General features: G+C 51.2%; 1 protein-coding gene across 3 annotated transcripts; it reads left to right on the top strand.

Annotated features, from left to right (window-relative positions):
- The first annotated feature begins 1,581 nt into the window (after window positions 1-1,581).
- On the top strand, window positions 1,582-16,432 carry slc66a1 (solute carrier family 66 member 1). Of its 3 annotated transcripts, none has more exons than XM_004916419.4 (8): window positions 1,582-1,914; window positions 4,444-4,638; window positions 8,656-8,785; window positions 9,699-9,789; window positions 10,092-10,237; window positions 10,682-10,774; window positions 12,934-13,119; window positions 15,969-16,432. In XM_004916419.4, the coding sequence occupies exons 2-8, from the start codon at window positions 4,466-4,468 to the stop codon at window positions 16,059-16,061; spliced, it is 912 nt and encodes a 303-aa protein (XP_004916476.2). In that variant the 5' UTR covers window positions 1,582-1,914; window positions 4,444-4,465; the 3' UTR covers window positions 16,062-16,432. The 3 variants fall into 3 exon arrangements, with proteins under 3 accessions (XP_004916476.2, XP_031761553.1, XP_004916475.2); XM_031905693.1 differs by lacking the exon at window positions 1,582-1,914 and adding an exon at window positions 1,921-2,082; XM_004916418.4 differs by lacking the exon at window positions 1,582-1,914 and adding an exon at window positions 3,992-4,230.
- Window positions 16,433-16,873: the final 441 nt, after the last annotated feature.

Below are 16,873 nucleotides of genomic sequence, written 5' to 3'. Positions count from 1 at the left end.
GCACTGTGTCAGGCCCCTTTTTTTTACAAATAAATACTTCCATATCTATAGTTTATTCCTTACAAATGTTTTTATGTAGGTTAAAAGGGAAAGTAAACCCAATCATAACGCTGCCCCACTGCGCCCCCTAGTTTTGCTAGAGAGCAGTGCTGTTCAGCTTCTGTGGTACTGAGGGCCAGAATTTTTCTGGCCTACATGGTGGAGGGCCGCTAATGGAAGCCAGTTTTGGCCACTCCCCCTTTTTTAAACCACACCCACTTCAAACCACACCCATGTTGCCACAAGCGCTTTTAAGAGCACACCCACAGTAATAAAGCCACTTTGAAAGTAGCCCAAAATACGCAATGAAAAAAAAACCTCTAAAAAAATCTGTTTCTATGGAAAAACTTGTCTTTGTAAAGTAGCGGGTGTATAATACCCACACACCTACTCTCTAGTACCACATACTGTATCTATAAGGCTATTGTAGCCCCTCCATACTATTACAAATATACTTCTAGTTTTACAGTCAGTGCATAGAGAGTCAATAGATGCTGGGTATTGTAGTTTATATTCATCTTAGCTGTAGGCTAAATGTAAGATACAAACTACATTACCCAGCATGCACTGGGATAGGCATGTCAGAGAAATAAAACTTTGGCTAGTTTCCAAACTACAAACACGCCAATGGCTTCAAACACTGTATGTTGGTGGGTCTGTAACTTTGGAAACCCGCCTGGGCTTTAAATTAGTAGCTAATGTGTCGGAAACCCGCCAACCCTGCGCTACTGAGCCCCACACGGAATCCCACTTCCCCACACACTGACGTGCGGAGAGGGGCGGGGCCACTGAGTCATCGGCAAGTCACGTGATAGACCGCCCATTGTCACCTGATCTGTTTGTATTTTTGAGCTCAGTGGAGTTTGGTACTGAGGGAGAAGAGAGGAAGGAAGGGAGAGGGACAGACTGACAGGCTGGGGGGCTGCTGTGTGAGGGACAGACTGACAGACTGGGGGGCTGCTGTGTGAGGGAGAGACTGACAGGCTGGGGGGGCTGCTGTGTGAGGGAGAGACTGACAGGCTGGGGGGCTGCTGTGTGAGGGACAGACTGACAGGCTGGGGGGCTGCTGTGTGAGGGACAGACTGACAGGCTGGGGGGCTGCTGTGTGAGGGACAGACTGACAGGCTGGGGGGCTGCTGTGTGAGGGACAGACTGACAGGCTGGGGGGCTGCTGTGTGAGGGACAGACTGACAGGCTGGGGGGCTGCTGTGTGAGGGACAGACTGACAGGCTGGGGGGCTGCTGTGTGAGGGAGAGACTGACAGGCTGGGGGGCTGCTGTGTGAGGGACAGACTGACAGGCTGGGGGGCTGCTGTGTGAGGGAGAGACTGACAGGCTGGGGGGCTGCTGTGTGAGGGACAGACTGACAGGCTGGGGGGCTGCTGTGTGAGGGACAGACTGACAGGCTGGGGGCTGCTGTGTGAGGGACAGACTGATAGGCTGGGGGGCTGCTGTGTGAGGGACAGACTGATAGGCTGGGGGGCTGCTGTGTGAGGGACAGACTGACAGGCTGGGGGGCTGCTGTGTGAGGGACAGACTGACAGGCTGGGGGGCTGCTGTGTGAGGGACAGACTGACAGGCTGGGGGGCTGCTGTGTGAGGGAGAGACTGACAGGCTGGGGGGCAAGGAGAGTGTCAGGCTGTGGGAGACAGAGTTAGACAGTGTAACACACAGAGAGACAGTTACCAGTTGATGTTCAGGCAGAGAGGAAAGATCAGACAGTTGCACTGTGAGGGGACCGGCACTCTCATTTGGTTCTATTGGAACTATTAGCATTTCAGTGTATACAGTCACATGGTAACGAGCAAAAGGGACAGAGATAAGAACTGCTGGGGGCCAACTGAGAAGCTGATCATTAACTGTAATTTCATGAGAGGTAAGAGATGGGGTGCCTGGGACTTGGGTATGAGACTGGAGATGGGGTGCCAGGGACTTGGGTATGAGACTGGAGATGGGGTGCCAGGGACTTGGGTATGAGACTGGAGATGGGGTGCCAGGGACTTGGGTACTGAGAAGCTGATCATTAACTGTAATTTCATGAGAGGTAAGAGATGGGGTGCCTGGGACTTGGGTATGAGACTGGAGATGGGGTGCCTGGGACTTGGGTATGAGACTGGAGATGGGTTGCCTGGGACTTGGGTATGAGACTGGAGATGGGGTGCCAGGGACTTGGGTATGAGACTGGAGATGGGGTGCCAGGGACTTGGGTATGAGACTGGAGATGGGGTGCCAGGGACTTGGGTATGAGACTGGAGATGGGTTGCCTGGGACTTGGGTATGAGACTGGAGATGGGGTGCCTGGGACTTGGGTATGAGACTGGAGATGGGGTGCCTGGGACTTGGGTATGAGACTGGAGATGGGGTGCCTGGGACTTGGGTATGAGACTGGAGATGGGGTGCCAGGGACTTGGGTATGAGACTGGAGATGGGGTGCCTGGGACTTGGGTATGAGACTGGAGATGGGTGCCTGGGACTTGGGTATGAGACTGGAGATGGGGTGCCTGGGACTTGGGTATGAGACTGGAGATGGGGTGCCAGGGACTTGGGTATGAGACTGGAGATGGGGTGCCAGGGACTTGGGTATGAGACTGGAGATGGGGTGCCAGGGACTTGGGTATGAGACTGGAGATGGGTTGCCTGGGACTTGGGTATGAGACTGGAGATGGGGTGCCTGGGACTTGGGTATGAGACTGGAGATGGGGTGCCTGGGACTTGGGTATGAGACTGGAGATGGGGTGCCTGGGACTTGGGTATGAGACTGGAGATGGGGTGCCAGGGACTTGGGTATGAGACTGGAGATGGGGTGCCAGGGACTTGGGTATGAGACTGGAGATGGGGTGCCTGGGACTTGGGTATGAGACTGGAGATGGGGTGCCAGGGACTTGGGTATGAGACTGGAGATGGGGTGCCAGGGACTTGGGTATGAGACTGGAGATGGGGTGCCTGGACTTGGGTATGAGGCTGGAGATGGGGTGCCAGGGACTTGGGTATGAGACTGGAGATGGGGTGCCAGGGACTTGGGTATGAGACTGGAGATGGGGTGCCTGGGACTTGGGTATGAGACTGGAGATGGGGTGCCAGGGACTTGGGTATGAGACCTGGAGATGGGGTGCCAGGGACTTGGGTGTGAGACTGGAGATGGGGTGCTGGGACTTGGGTGTGAGACTGGAGATGGGGTGCCAGGGACTTGGGTATGAGGCTGGAGATGGGGTGCCTGGGACTTGGGTATGAGGCTGGAGATGGGTGCCAGGGACTTGGGTATGAGACTGGAGATGGGGTGCCAGGGACTTGGGTATGAGACTGGAGATGGGGTGCCTGGGACTTGGGTATGAGACTGGAGATGGGGTGCCTGGGACTTGGGTATGAGACTGGAGATGGGGTGCCAGGGACTTGGGTATGAGGCTGGAGATGGGTGCCAGGGACTTGGTATGAGCTGGAGATGGGGTGCCTGGGACTTGGGTATGAGGCTGGAGATGGGGTGCCAGGGACTTGGGTATGAGACTGGAGATGGGGTGCCTGGGACTTGGGTATGAGACTGGAGATGGGGTGCCTGGGACTTGGGTATGAGGCTGGAGATGGGGTGCCTGGGACTTGGGTATGAGGCTGGAGATGGGGTGCCTGGGACTTGGGTATGAGACTGGAGATGGGGTGCCAGGGACTTGGGTATGAGACTGGAGATGGGGTGCCTGGGACTTGGGTATGAGGCTGGAGATGGGGTGCCTGGGACTTGGGTATGAGGCTGGAGATGGGGTGCCTGGGACTTGGGTATGAGGCTGGAGATGGGGTGCCTGGGACTTGGTATGAGGCTGGAGATGGGGTGCCTGGGACTTGGGTATGAGCTGGATGGGGCTGGACTTGGAGGCTGGAGATGGGGTGCCTGGGACTTGGGTATGAGACTGGAGATGGGGTGCCTGGGACTTGGGTATGAGACTGGAGATGGGGTGCCTGGGACTTGGGTATGAGACTGGAGATGGGGTGCCTGGGACTTGGGTATGAGACTGGAGATGGGGTGCCTGGGACTTGGGTATGAGACTGGAGATGGGGTGCCAGGGCTAAGGAATCGGGGATCATGTTACACAATAAGATACAGACTCTCAGCCTCCTACCCAGCTGTTGTGGGATTCTGGCTCTTGTGGTCCAACAACACCAGGAAGGTAACATGTTGGCCAAGTTGAGAGTCTGTGAACAGGAGGTAAGAAATGGCCATGGACTGATGGTGTTTAATAATGACAATATTACAGTTAAACGCTCATTTAAAGGTCAAGTTAAGCATTTGCGGCTGATATTCCAACAATATATGTGCCAAATATGGGTTATCTGTCCAGTTGGTGTTCAAAACCACCTCATTTCAGTGTATGCGACTTATGTGAGAATATTCCATTTTTGAAATTTCTTTTTCCCCCAGAGAGTTTTAAGGCAAAGGAAACATGGAAGACGTCCCTAGCAACGGTTCATCCTTCCCTGCAAACGTGACAGCGTGCCCTAACGGGACGAGGTGGATCTGGATTGCCCTTAAGGAATGCACTGAGGATGCTCGGGATGAAGCCAGCGTCTACATGGGGCTCTTCTCCATCCTTTGCTTTATGGGGGCCTCCTTCCCGTGAGTATTTTTTGGAGGGGGGTTGAGGAGTTTCCCTGAGTCACGTTAACTACTTCCTCTTGGTATTTCTCATTCTGATGACTGTCACTATCCCAGCTCAGCACTCGGGGACTGTCTTAGTGTCAGGCAACAGTCTCAGGACTCTTTTTGTGGTTTCCCACACAGAATTTTTACCAGTAAAGATGTTTCTAATACACCGGGGGTCTTGATAACTGGGGTCTGGGTCAGATTAAAGGGGAGATATTGCTTTGATATACATTGTTTGTATAGTAAAGCAAAATCCACTCTGGGCTTCATTTCATTTTCATGCGGTGGCTCAGTGGGTAACGTTGCTGCTTTACAGCAATGGGGTTCGGAGTTTGATTCCAGCCAGGGCTCCTGCAAGGAGTTTGTTTGTATGTCCCCCCCTCCCCTGCCGGTCAGGCAGGTTCATTGATTTCTGACTAAAACTGTCCCTAGTGTGTGTGATAGGGATGTTAGATTGTAAGCTCCTCTGGGCAGAATCTGATGTGAATGGTGTATAATCCCTGTAAAGTGCTGCAGTAATGTGTTGGCGCTATATGAATATCAGGAAATAAATATTTTTTACCTTCTGGGACATTATGATGCCCTATCCTGTTGCAGCTACTAAGTTGCAGTTCAACAAATGTACATTATAAGGGACACTATAATCAAGTTATAATCATTGTGTCTGTGCTCAGACAAGTATTGACTAATGCAGATTGTTGGAGAAAATGATTTGTAGTTTTTCAGATTTAAAAACCTGGGACAGAGGAGGAGGAGCAGCGGCTGGGGCAATTAGCTACCTACCCCCACATTAATCTGGCATAACAGTAGGTTCATGTTGCCTTGGATCCTGCAAGTGTTTGCACCTGGGTTCTAAGGGTGAAGACCCACTGGGCTACTTAGTAGCAGCTACTTTTTCAAGGCTACTAAATGCCACAAAATCCCCTGCCATAGACAATACTGAGAATTTCCTCTGCTACAACACATGTAGAGACAATTATCAGTAAACGATTGTTTGTTTTAGTAGCCACAACAAGTAGCTGCTACTAGTAGCTCTGTGTGTCTTCACCCTAAGGTTGGGATGGCCGCGTGTGCCATCCCACCCGGCGACAATGTGGGATGGCAGGTGAAGGCAACTCGGGGAGATTAGTCGCCCGCGAACAGGGAGATTTGTCGCGGGAGACTAATCTCCCCGTGTGCCAGAGCCCTAAAGGTGGCCATACACGGGCAGATTTCAGCTTCTGATTGGGGTCCTTAAGATGACTCGGCAGCTCATCTGCTCGTCTATGGGGCCGACATGCCTCTCCGATTGATTTTTGGCCAAAAATTGGCCAGATGTCAATTGGACAGGCTTGACTTTTCCTATCCCCATCACTGAAATGCAACTATTTGGCCCTAGGACCAAACTAGCTAATCTTACAATATATACGGCAACCTTAATTGGGTTGCCCACCTTTGCGTTAACTTTTAGTATGTAGAGATAAATATTCTGAGATGATTTGCCATTGGTCTTCATTTTTATTATTTGTAGTTTTTTTTAGTTATTTCATTTTCAATTCATGAAGTTTTGAGTTTCAGTCGTTATTTGGTTGCTAGGGTCCAAGTTACCTTAGTAATCAGGAGGGGCACTTGAGCAATAGAGGGAGAAACATCCCAGCAGCAGGAGGAATGGGGGTTAAGCCGACACGTGTAATGTCAGCACATTGCGGTGGGTGCTCACAGGGTGCCTACAAGGAAGCAGCTGAATGAGCACAGAGTTGAGCATTATCGCTGGCCCAGCACAGGGCTGGTAGTCGGGAGCTGACTCTACTCTGTTTTGTGCTGAGCAACCAGTTTATCTGTTCAGCCGCCACTTCCTTGTGTAGGTTTAACCCTTACTGTTAAATTCCCTTCCTATTGGCATCTACAAGTAACTTGAAAGGGGACCCGTCACCCTAAGAAATAATTGCAAGCTCTGCTACCATGTTAGTCCCACAAAATAATCTTTCCTTACACACCGGGTCGCCAAGCCAGCGGATCTTCTCCCGATATTCCCACCTGTGGGTAAGTGATATTCGGCTAATTTGATCATTCGGCCCCAGGGCCGTCGGTTTGAATTTTCTGTCGGATCAGAGATGCGGCCCCCGATCCAACAGAAAAATCAAACCTGTCCGATTGTGATCTGCCCAATTTCAGGGCAGGGGAGGCCCATGGTTGGTGCCCATACACAGGCAGATAAACAGCCCAGATTGGAACCTTAATCAGCCGAAAAAAGCCCCAGCGAATCGGATACATTTATTGTTCCTTCCTTGGAATCCACAATTAGATCATAACGACAGCTGTGGGTTTATGGAAACTGTCATCAAGGCAAGCTTTGCATCATCCCCCTGTGTAGCAAAACTGTCTGTTGCTACACAGGGGGCATGTGGGTCGGGCAGTGACATCCAGGAAGTGCAGAAATAAAAGTGAAAGTAATTGTTGTGCATGAGGCATAGAGGCGGGGCAGGCAATATGATTTACAGCGGAGATTTTTAATGAGTTTATAACAGATATGGATGTGACCCCGGCAGCCAAACCCTATTGCTCTGTGAGGCTCCAGTTTTATTGTTATTGTTATTTTTTATTCCTTATCTTTCTATCCCTCCCCTATTCATATACCAGTCTCTCATTCAAATCAATACCTGGTTTCTAGGGTAATTTGGACCCTAGCAACCAGATTGCTGCTGAAACTCCAAACTAGAGAGCTGCAACTTTAAAATCTAAATACTTCAAGAACCACAGATAATAAAAACTGAAGACCAAATGCAAATTGTCTCAAAATTTCACTCTCTTTGTCATACTAATAGTTAATTTAAAGGTGAACAACCCCTTTAACTGACCTCAGAGATGCTAAAATCTCCTTAAGGGCAGAGGCAACAGGGGCAGCTGGTGTATAATACATTGGCTGGGCTGCGCGGCACAACATGATTCCAACACAAAACCCTTTTCCCTCGGATTTTTATTTCACGCGTCTCTTGTTATCTGTGTTGTTTGTAACTGGATCCCCTGCGTGCCGGCACAGAGTGTGCTGGGATAGGGCCACGCTACCTGCCGTGTTTGTGTGTGTCGCAGTCATATGGTATCATGGGATGGGCAGGTCGGCCAGGAACGGCTTGTTATTGTCTCTGTGTTACTGCCCGAGGGCTGCAGGGCTACCCAGCCGCGGATCAGAGCTACTATTGTGATTATGTACATAGGGGTACAGCGCCTGGGATTCTCATTGGTCTACATGGGGCTTGTCCAACTTTGGGTTAACTTTTAGTATAATGTAGAGAGTAATAATCTGAGATAGTTTGCAGTTGGTCTTCATTATTTATTATTTGTGTTTTTTTCAATTAATTCAGCAGCTCTCCTGCTTGGAGTTTCAGCAGCTTTTTGGTTGCTAGGGTCCAAATGACCTTAGCAACCAGGGTGTGGTTTGAATGAAAGACTGATATATGAAAAGGAGAGGGGCTGAATAGAAAGGTATGGAATAAAAAGTAACAATAACAATAAAACTGGAGCCTCACAGAGCAATAGGGTTTGGCTGCCGGGGTCAGTGACCCCCATTTGAAAGCTGGAAAGTGTTGCTAGGGTCCAAATTACGTTAGCAACGGGGGAGTGGTTTGGATGAGGGACTGGTATATGAATAGGAGAGGGGCTGAATAGAAAGATAAGGAATACACGGGCAGATAAGCTGCCGAATCAGTCTAAGGGACCGATAAGCAGCTAGAATTGGCCTGTGTATGGCTGCCTTTAAAGGTGAACCTCCCCTTTAATCTGGCCACACAGACTTAAGGTGCCAGCACTGAGCTGAATATGGAGCAGCTAAAAGACCCCCACAGGTTGCTGTTGCATTGTGCCCGACTGGCCAAGTAGTGTCAAAAATAGCTGCCTCTGTGTCTCCTGCAGGGATATTTAGTCTGTGGTTTTGCAGCTTTCAGCCCCATGTAGAAGATCTCAGGCCCTGCATGGAGCTGCACCCATTCATCTCTCCCTGTTCTTCCCCCTCAGGCAGTTCTACACAGCGTGCAAGACAGGCAAGATGGACAAAGCGATATCCATTTGGTTCCTATTGGGCTGGACAACCGGAGACACATTGAATCTTGTGGGGACTTATCTGGCAGATCAGCTTCCCCTGCAGGTATGGTTGTTGCACAGCATTTAGAGAAGCAAACACTGGCCAGTAGGACAGGACTCCGGCTACATGTTACTGCATGTACTGGTGGGGGCTCCCCCAATACTTACCCAGGTACAGAGCTCTGATTCTCTGAACTTCCTGCTCCTGGGCTGCTCTCTTTCCCATGGTCAGGCAGGAACCTCCCCCTGGGTAAGTGAATCCAATCTCCCCCCAATACTTACCCAGGTACAGAGCTCTGATTCTCTGTACTTCCTGCTCCTGGGCTGCTCTCTTTCCCATGGTCAGACAGGAACCCCCCCCTGGGTAAGTGAATCCAATCTCCCCCCAGTACTTACCCAGGTACAGAGCTCTGATTCTCTGTACTTCCTGCTCCTGGGCTGCTCTCTTTCCCATGGTCAGGCAGGAACCCCCACCCCCTGGGTAAGTGAATCCAATCTCCCCCCTGTACTTACCCAGGTACAGAGCTCTGATTCTCTGTACTTCCTGCTCCTGGGCTGCTCTCTTTCCCATGGTCAGAAAGGAACCTCCCCCTGGGTAAGTGAATCCAATCTCCCCCCAGTACTTACCCAGGTACAGAGCTCTAATTCTCTGTACTTCCTGCTCCTGGGCTGCTCTCTTTCCCATGGTCAGGCAGGAACCCCCCCCCCCCCCGGGTAAGTGAATCCAATATCCCCCCAGTACTTACCCAGGTACAGAGCTCTGATTCTCTGTACTTCCTGCTCCTGGGCTGCTCTCTTTCCCATGGTCAGACAGGAACCTCCCCCCGGGTAAGTGAATCCAATCTCCCTCCAGTACTTACCCAGGTACAGAGCTCTGATTCTCTGTACTTCCTGGGCTGCTCTCTTTCCCATGGTCAGACAGGAACCCCCCCTGGGTAAGGGCCCAGTTATACTGATTATCCCCTTTCCCCCCACAGAGATATACTTCAGCCTATTATATATTTGCGGATCTGGTGATGCTCTGCTTTTACTTCTATTTCAAACGTCGGAACCAAAGTCCCAGCAGCTGTGAGTATCTGTGCCCCACTCTGCCATTGGTGTCTGTGGCTGCCATTTTGTGCACTGCTGCTCCTAACTACATGTATCATTGGTACAATGAGCCAATAGTCAGCTCTCTAGGCAACACTTCGCTTCCCACAGTCCTGTGAATTTGTTTGGGATTCTCTTTCACACATAACATGCAGTGCATTGTTGGAAACGGAGTCTTGGCTGGAGGAGACTACTACTAATTTGCTTCGCTGGCAGTCGGAACCAGCAGTGCAGAGTAGAAGCAATGACAATTTGTAATGTTGTTCTTCCTTCTCCCGCAGTGTATGCCCCCATTAATGCAGTGTGCGGAGTAGCCATTTTGGGCTCTGTGGCCACTTTCTCTCTTATCCAAGAGGCCGGACCTGCAGCACTGAGTTCTGAGGATGTCTTCCATGGGCGTCGCCTTCTCTCAGCCTATGGGGAAGAGGTGAGTGCTAGCTGCCGCCCCTGTAGGCGTGGCCAGATCACTATCCCAGGCCCTGGGGCCAAGCAATTGAATTAAATGGTGGGTATATGGGCTGTCAGGGGTGCCCATACACGGGCAGATAAGCTGCCCAATTGGTCTGAAGGATCAGCAGCTGAAATCTGCCCGTGTAAGGCCGCCGTTACAGCTGAACAGTTGGACCTGCAGGGAGGGAAGACTGATGAGCATTGTACCCAGTGACGGTGCAGCAGGAGAGTGTGTGCTAGTGGGACAGATTATCCGCAGTCCAATAGGATCAGGGCAGGGGCTGTAGGAAGCAAAGCATGGGCTGACAGTTGGGCCTTGGGTTCAGCAGGTTGCAGTTTGTCTGTTTGTGACCATGGGTGTGTGTTTGTCCTGCCCATCGCTTCTTATTCATTGTTTGCTCAATATTGTGTTGTTTTTTAGGGGTTTTCAGTCAAAAATAAGATCGGATTTGCTTGTGGCCTGATGTCCACTTTGTCCTACTTGATCTCCAGGCTGCCTCAGATCTACACCAACGTAAGTAACCGCTGAGCACCCCAACATCTACCCCAATGTAAGTAACTGCTGGGCACCCCAATATCTACCCCAATGTAAGTAACCGCTGGGCACCCCACTGACACCCCAATGTAAGTAACTGCTGGGCACCCCACTGACACCCCAATGTAAGTAACTGCTGGGCACCCCACTGACACCCCAATGTAAGTAACTGCTGGGCTCCCCACTGACACCCCAACATCTACCCCAATGTAAGTAACTGCTGGGAACCCCACTGTCACCCCAACATCTACCCCAATGTAAGTAATTGCTGGGCACCCCAATGCCACCCCAACATCTACCGCAATGTAAGTAACTGCTGGGCACCCCACTGAAACCCCAATGTAAGTAACTGCTGGGCACCCCACTGACACCCCAATGTAAGTAATTGCTGGGCACCCCACTGACACCCCAATGAAAGTAACTGCTGGGCACCCCACTGACACCCCAACATCTGCCCCAATGTAAGTAACTGCTGGGCACCCCACTGAAACCCCAATGTAAGTAAATGCTGGGCACCCCACTGAAACCCCAATGTAAGTAACTGCTGGGCACCCCACTGAAACCCCAATGTAAGTAAATGCTGGGCACCCCACTGAAACCCCAATGTAAGTAACTGCTGGGCACCCCACTGAAACCCCAATGTAAGTAAATGCTGGGCACCCCACTGAAACCCCAATGTAAGTAACTGCTGGGCACCCCACTGACACCCCAACATCTTCCCCCAATGTAAGTAACTACTGGGCACCCCAATGCCACCCCAACATCTACCCCAATGTAAGTAACTGCTGGGCACCCCAATGCCACCCCAACATCTACCCCAATGTAAGTAACTGCTGGGCACCCCACTGAAACCCCAATGTAAGTAACTGCTGGGCACCCCACTGACACCCCAATGTAAGTAATTGCTGGGCACCCCACTGACACCCCAATGTAAGTAACTGCTGGGCACCCCACTGACACCCCAACATCTACCCCAATGTAAGTAACTGCTGGGCACCCCAATGCCACCCCAACATCTACCCCAATGTAAGTAACTGCTGGGCACCCACTGAAACCCCAATGTTAGTAACTGCTGGGCACCCCACTGAAACCCCAATGTAAGTAACTGCTGGGCACCCCACTGAAACCCCAATGTAAGTAACTGCTGGGCACCCCACTGAAACCCCAATGTAAGTAACTACTGGGTGCCCCACTGACACCCCAACATCTTCCCCCAATGTAAGTAACTGCTGGGCACCCCACTGACACCCCAATGTAAGTAACTGCTGGGCGCCCCACTGAAACCCCAATGTAAGTAACTGCTGGGCACCCCACTGAAACCCCAATGTAAGTAACTACTGGGTGCCCCACTGACACCCCAACATCTTCCCCCAATGTAAGTAACTGCTGGGCACCCCACTGACACCCCAATGTAAGTAACTGCTGGGCACCCCACTGACACCCCAACATCTACCCCAATGTAAGTAACTGCTGGGCACCCCAATGCCACCCCAACATCTACCCCAATGTAAGTAACTGCTGGGCACCCCAATACCACCCCAACATCTACCCCAATGTAAGTAACTGCTGGGCACCCCACTGACACCCCAACATCTACCCCAATGTAAGTAACTGCTGGGCACCCCACTGACACCCCAACATCTACCCCAATGTAAGTAACTGCTGGGCACCCCAACATCTACCCCAATGTAAGTAACTGCTAGGCACCCCAATGCCACCCCAACATCTACCCCAATGTAAGTAACTGCTGGGCACCCCACTGACACCCCAACATCTACCCCAATGTAAGTAACTGCTGGGCACCCCAACATCTACCCCAATGTAAGTAACTGCTAGGCACCCCAATGCCACCCCAACATCTACCCCAATGTAAGTAACTGCTGGGCACCCCACTGACACCCCAACATCTACCCCAGTGTAAGTAACTGCTGGGCACCCCAATGCCACCCCAACATCTACCCCAATGTAAGTAACTGCTGGGCACCCCGATGTCTCTATTCCAATAGGGCAGTTTATATGGGGGCAGTTAGAGTAAATGAAAGGGTAAGTACACATGGGGGGTCAGTATGGCAGCTCCGTGTATCCCAGCATGCATTGTGGGGCCCAACCAATAGTAATTGGCCGCTGTCTCCCTGCAGTTCAAGAGGAAATCCACGGAGGGCCTGGCCCTGTCTCTGTTCCTGCTGGTGATATTGGGGAACCTGACGTACGGAGCCAGCGTTCTGCTCAAGAACCCCGAGTCGGGGCAGTCGGAGGGAACCTACGTGGTGCACCATGTTCCCTGGCTGACGGGGAGCCTGGGGGCCGTCTTTTTGGACCTCGTTGTATCCTTTAACCTGTAGTCGCTGCGCCCCCTTGTACTGAACCCCCCAACTGCATCCTCTCTGGCACAGAGACGGGGCAATAGGCTCCCTCACCTGCCCCTGTAACTGCCCTCCCACTCACTTCTACTCCCACCCACTTCTTTCTTGCAGTGGGCAGTAACCTACGGCAACCAATCAAATAACGGCTTCAAATTCATTGATGTAGAGAGGGCTATTCTGAGACAGTTTGCAATTGGTCTTCATTTGCAGTTTTTGAATCATTTAGCTCAGTGCTGTCCAACTGGCGGCCCGCGAGCCGCATGCGGCCTGCAACCCCCCTCTGTGTGGCCCCCCACCTGTCTGGCTGCTTTGATGGCTTACTCTTGTGTAAGCATTAAATGGTATCAGTACTGAGATTAACTGGCCCCCTGCATGGTTCTCACCTCAGATTCAGGCTGTAATCCCCCTGTATTGTTTAAAAGTGTAATCCCGTGTTGTTCACACCTTTTAATCCCTGCATTGTTCCCCCCTGCAGTGTTCACACCTCAGGCTCAGGCTGTAATCACCCACATTGTTCGTCTGTTCACACCTCAGACATAGGTACTGTAGGTACCTATGTAGGTACTGCCTGGACTATGCTGCCTGTGTGTATGGCACACACAGGGAGCATCGGGCAGGCAGAGTATGGCACACACAGACAGGGTAGGGAAGGCAGAGTATGGCACACAGACAGGGTAGGGCAGGCAGAGTATGGCACACACAGGCAGCATAGGACAGGCAGAGTATGGCACACACAGGCAGCTAAGGGCAGGCAGAGTATGGCACACACAGCCAGCATAGGACAGGCAGAGTATGGCACACACAGGCAGGGTAGGGCAGGCAGAGTATGGCACACACAGACAGCATAGGACAGGCAGAGTATGGCACACACAGACAGGGTAGGGCAGGCAGAGTATGGCACACACAGGCAGGGTAGGGCAGGCAGAGTATGGCACACACAGCCAGCATAGGACAGGCAGAGTATGGCACACACAGGCAGGGTAGGGCAGGCAGAGTATGGCACACACAGGCAGCTAAGGGCAGGTAGAGTATGGCACACACAGCCAGCATAGGACAGGCAGAGTATGGCACACACAGGCAGGGTAGGGCAGGCAGAGTATGGCACACACAGACAGCATAGGACAGGCAGAGTATGGCACACACAGACAGGGTAGGGAAGGCAGAGTATGGCACACACAGACAGGGTAGGGCAGGCAGAGTATGGCACACACAGGCAGCATAGGACAGGCAGAGTATGGCACACACAGGCAGCATAGGACAGGCAGAGTATGGCACACACAGGCAGCATAGGACAGGCAGAGTATGGCACACACAGGCAGGGTAGGGCAGGCAGAGTATGGCACACACAGACAGGGTAGGGCAGGCAGAGTATGGCACACACAGGCAGCATAGGACAGGCAGAGTATGGCACACACAGGCAGCATAGGACAGGCAGAGTATGGCACACACAGGCAGCATAGGACAGGCAGAGTATGGCACACACAGGCAGGGTAGGGCAAGCAGAGTATGGCACACACAGGCAGGGTAGGGAAGGCAGAGTATGGCACACACAGGCAGGGTAGGGCAAGCAGAGTATGGCACACACAGGCAGCATAGGACAGGCAGAGTATGGCACACACAGGCAGGGTAGGGCAGGCAGAGTATGGCACACACAGGCAGGGTAGGGCAAGCAGAGTATGGCACACACAGGCAGCATAGGACAGGCAGAGTATGGCACACACAGACAGCATAGGACAGGCAGAGTATGGCACACACAGGCAGGGTAGGGCAGGCAGAGTATGGCACACACAGGCAGGGTAGGGCAGGCAGGGTATGGCACACACAGGCAGGGTAGGGCAGGCAGAGTATGGCACACACAGGCAGGGTAGGGCAAGCAGAGTATGGCACACACAGGCAGCATAGGACAGGCAGAGTATGGCACACACAGACAGCATAGGACAGGCAGAGTGCTGCCTGTGTGTGCCATACTCTGCTTGCCCTACCCTGCCTGTGTGTGCCATACTCTGCTTGCCCTATGCTGCTTGTGGGAGATGAACCTGGCAGGGATTTGTTGTGGGAGTTTGTTAGCAGTTGTAAATAGCCATTAAATGGTCCCTAAGGTGTGTAATTATGTACTGGGGGTTGCTCTGCTATCCACAGGGGAGGAGGAGCCATATGGAATTTAAGGGAATGTCTTAATATGACATAATTCTTTCACATATGAATGATGGTTGATATCCTCACAGTAAGGACCAAGCATTTGGGATTTTGCTGTGCTACCACCATTGTGATAAAATAGGTGTGGTTTGAAGTGGGAGTGGTTTCAAAAAGGGGAGTGGCTTCCATTAGCGGCCCTCCACCATGTATGCTAGAGAAATTCCGGCCCTCGGCCCCGCAGAAGTTGGACAGCACTGATTTAGCTTTTTGTTCAGCAGCTATCTAGTTGCTAGGGTCCCAGTTCAACCTAGCAACCAGGCAGTGGTTTGAAAGAGAGACAGGTATATGAATAGGGGAGGGGCTGAATAGAAAGATACGGAATAAAAAGTAACAATAACAATAAAACTGGAGCAATAGGGTTTGGTTGCCGGGGTCAGTGACCCCAGACAGAAGAAGGGAAATAGATAAAAAAAAGATATAGAAAATAAATAAATAAAGAAATAAATAATGAAGACCAGTTAAAAAGTTGCTAAGAATAGGCCATTCTATGACAGTCGGAAGTAAGCTCACCTCTGACTGGTTGCTATTGGTTACTACCCACCTGCTTGACTTCTTTGCCCCCCAAAATTAATGTATAAATAAATAAAGGTTATGTCTCCTTTACACAACTGTAGATTTTGGGGCAGTTTTTCAGGTATAAGGGGAGGAGCAACAACGCGCCGGAGCGGGAGCCTCTCCTGCAGCCCAAGGGCGCCACCTACGCCTGACTGGCGTTTCCTTAAAGCGACGGTGCAGCTTGGCCACGCCCCCACGGATCTGACGGAAAAACGGAGCCGCCCCCTGGACTTTGTTTTATTTTACTGCAAAAATACTTGAAAATTCCTGATTTTTATCAGTTTTTAAGAATTCCGGCCGCATTCACTGTAGAGTTTTTAGATTGTGTTTCCTGCTCACTCATTGGACGGCACGCACTTTAGCAGGTCATGTGCTTAGGGAGACACTGACACTTCCCCCCCCCCCCCACGCCTGGGGGCAAATGGTAAGGGATTGTATTTCCTTATAATGAGGGGCAAGGGATACAGCTTGTGTGCTTCCTGCTTGTGTGCTGAGCCCTGCCCACTCTGTAGCCAAATGGGAATATTGGGGGACCCTGTAGATGTTACTTACAATCTGCCAATAGGACTTTCCTTTTGTACTTACCTTTATACCCCCACTGCCCCGCCCCAAACCCAGTCCTGTTTATCAGCTGTACAGTACAGCAATCTGCCCCTTCAGGGCAACAGGGGTATTACAGCTCCCAGGGAACATTAAAGGGGCAGGTTCACCTTTATGTTAACTGTTAGTATGTTATACAATGGCCAATTCTAAGCAACTTTTCAATTGGTCTTCATTATTTATTTCTTATAGATTTTGAATTATTTCCCTTCCTCTTCTGACTCTTTGCAGCTTTCAAATGGGGGTCACTGACCCCGGCAGCCAAACCCTATTGCTCTGTGAGGCTCCAGTTTTATTGTTATTGTTACTTTTTATTCCTTATCTTTCTATTCAGCCCCTCCTCTATTCATATACCTGTCTCTCA

Source organism: Xenopus tropicalis, chromosome 7 (genome assembly GCF_000004195.4).
Source record: "Xenopus tropicalis strain Nigerian chromosome 7, UCB_Xtro_10.0, whole genome shotgun sequence".
In the NCBI taxonomy this organism is placed as follows: Eukaryota; Metazoa; Chordata; class Amphibia; order Anura; family Pipidae; genus Xenopus; species Xenopus tropicalis.
This window is presented reverse-complemented; position numbering and strand designations above follow the sequence as displayed.

Excerpts from the sequence above, each read along its gene's own strand:
- slc66a1 (XM_004916419.4), top strand. The coding sequence starts at position 4,466 with ATGGAAGACGTCCCTAGCAACGGTTCATCCTTCCCTGCAAACGTGACA. Across the intron at positions 10,238-10,681 it reads TCTCAGCCTATGGGGAAGAG|GGGTTTTCAGTCAAAAATAA; the intron begins GTGAGTGCTAGC and ends GTTGTTTTTTAG. Across the intron at positions 13,120-15,968 it reads CCGTCTTTTTGGACCTCGTT|ATTTTGGGGCAGTTTTTCAG; the intron begins GTATCCTTTAAC and ends ACACAACTGTAG.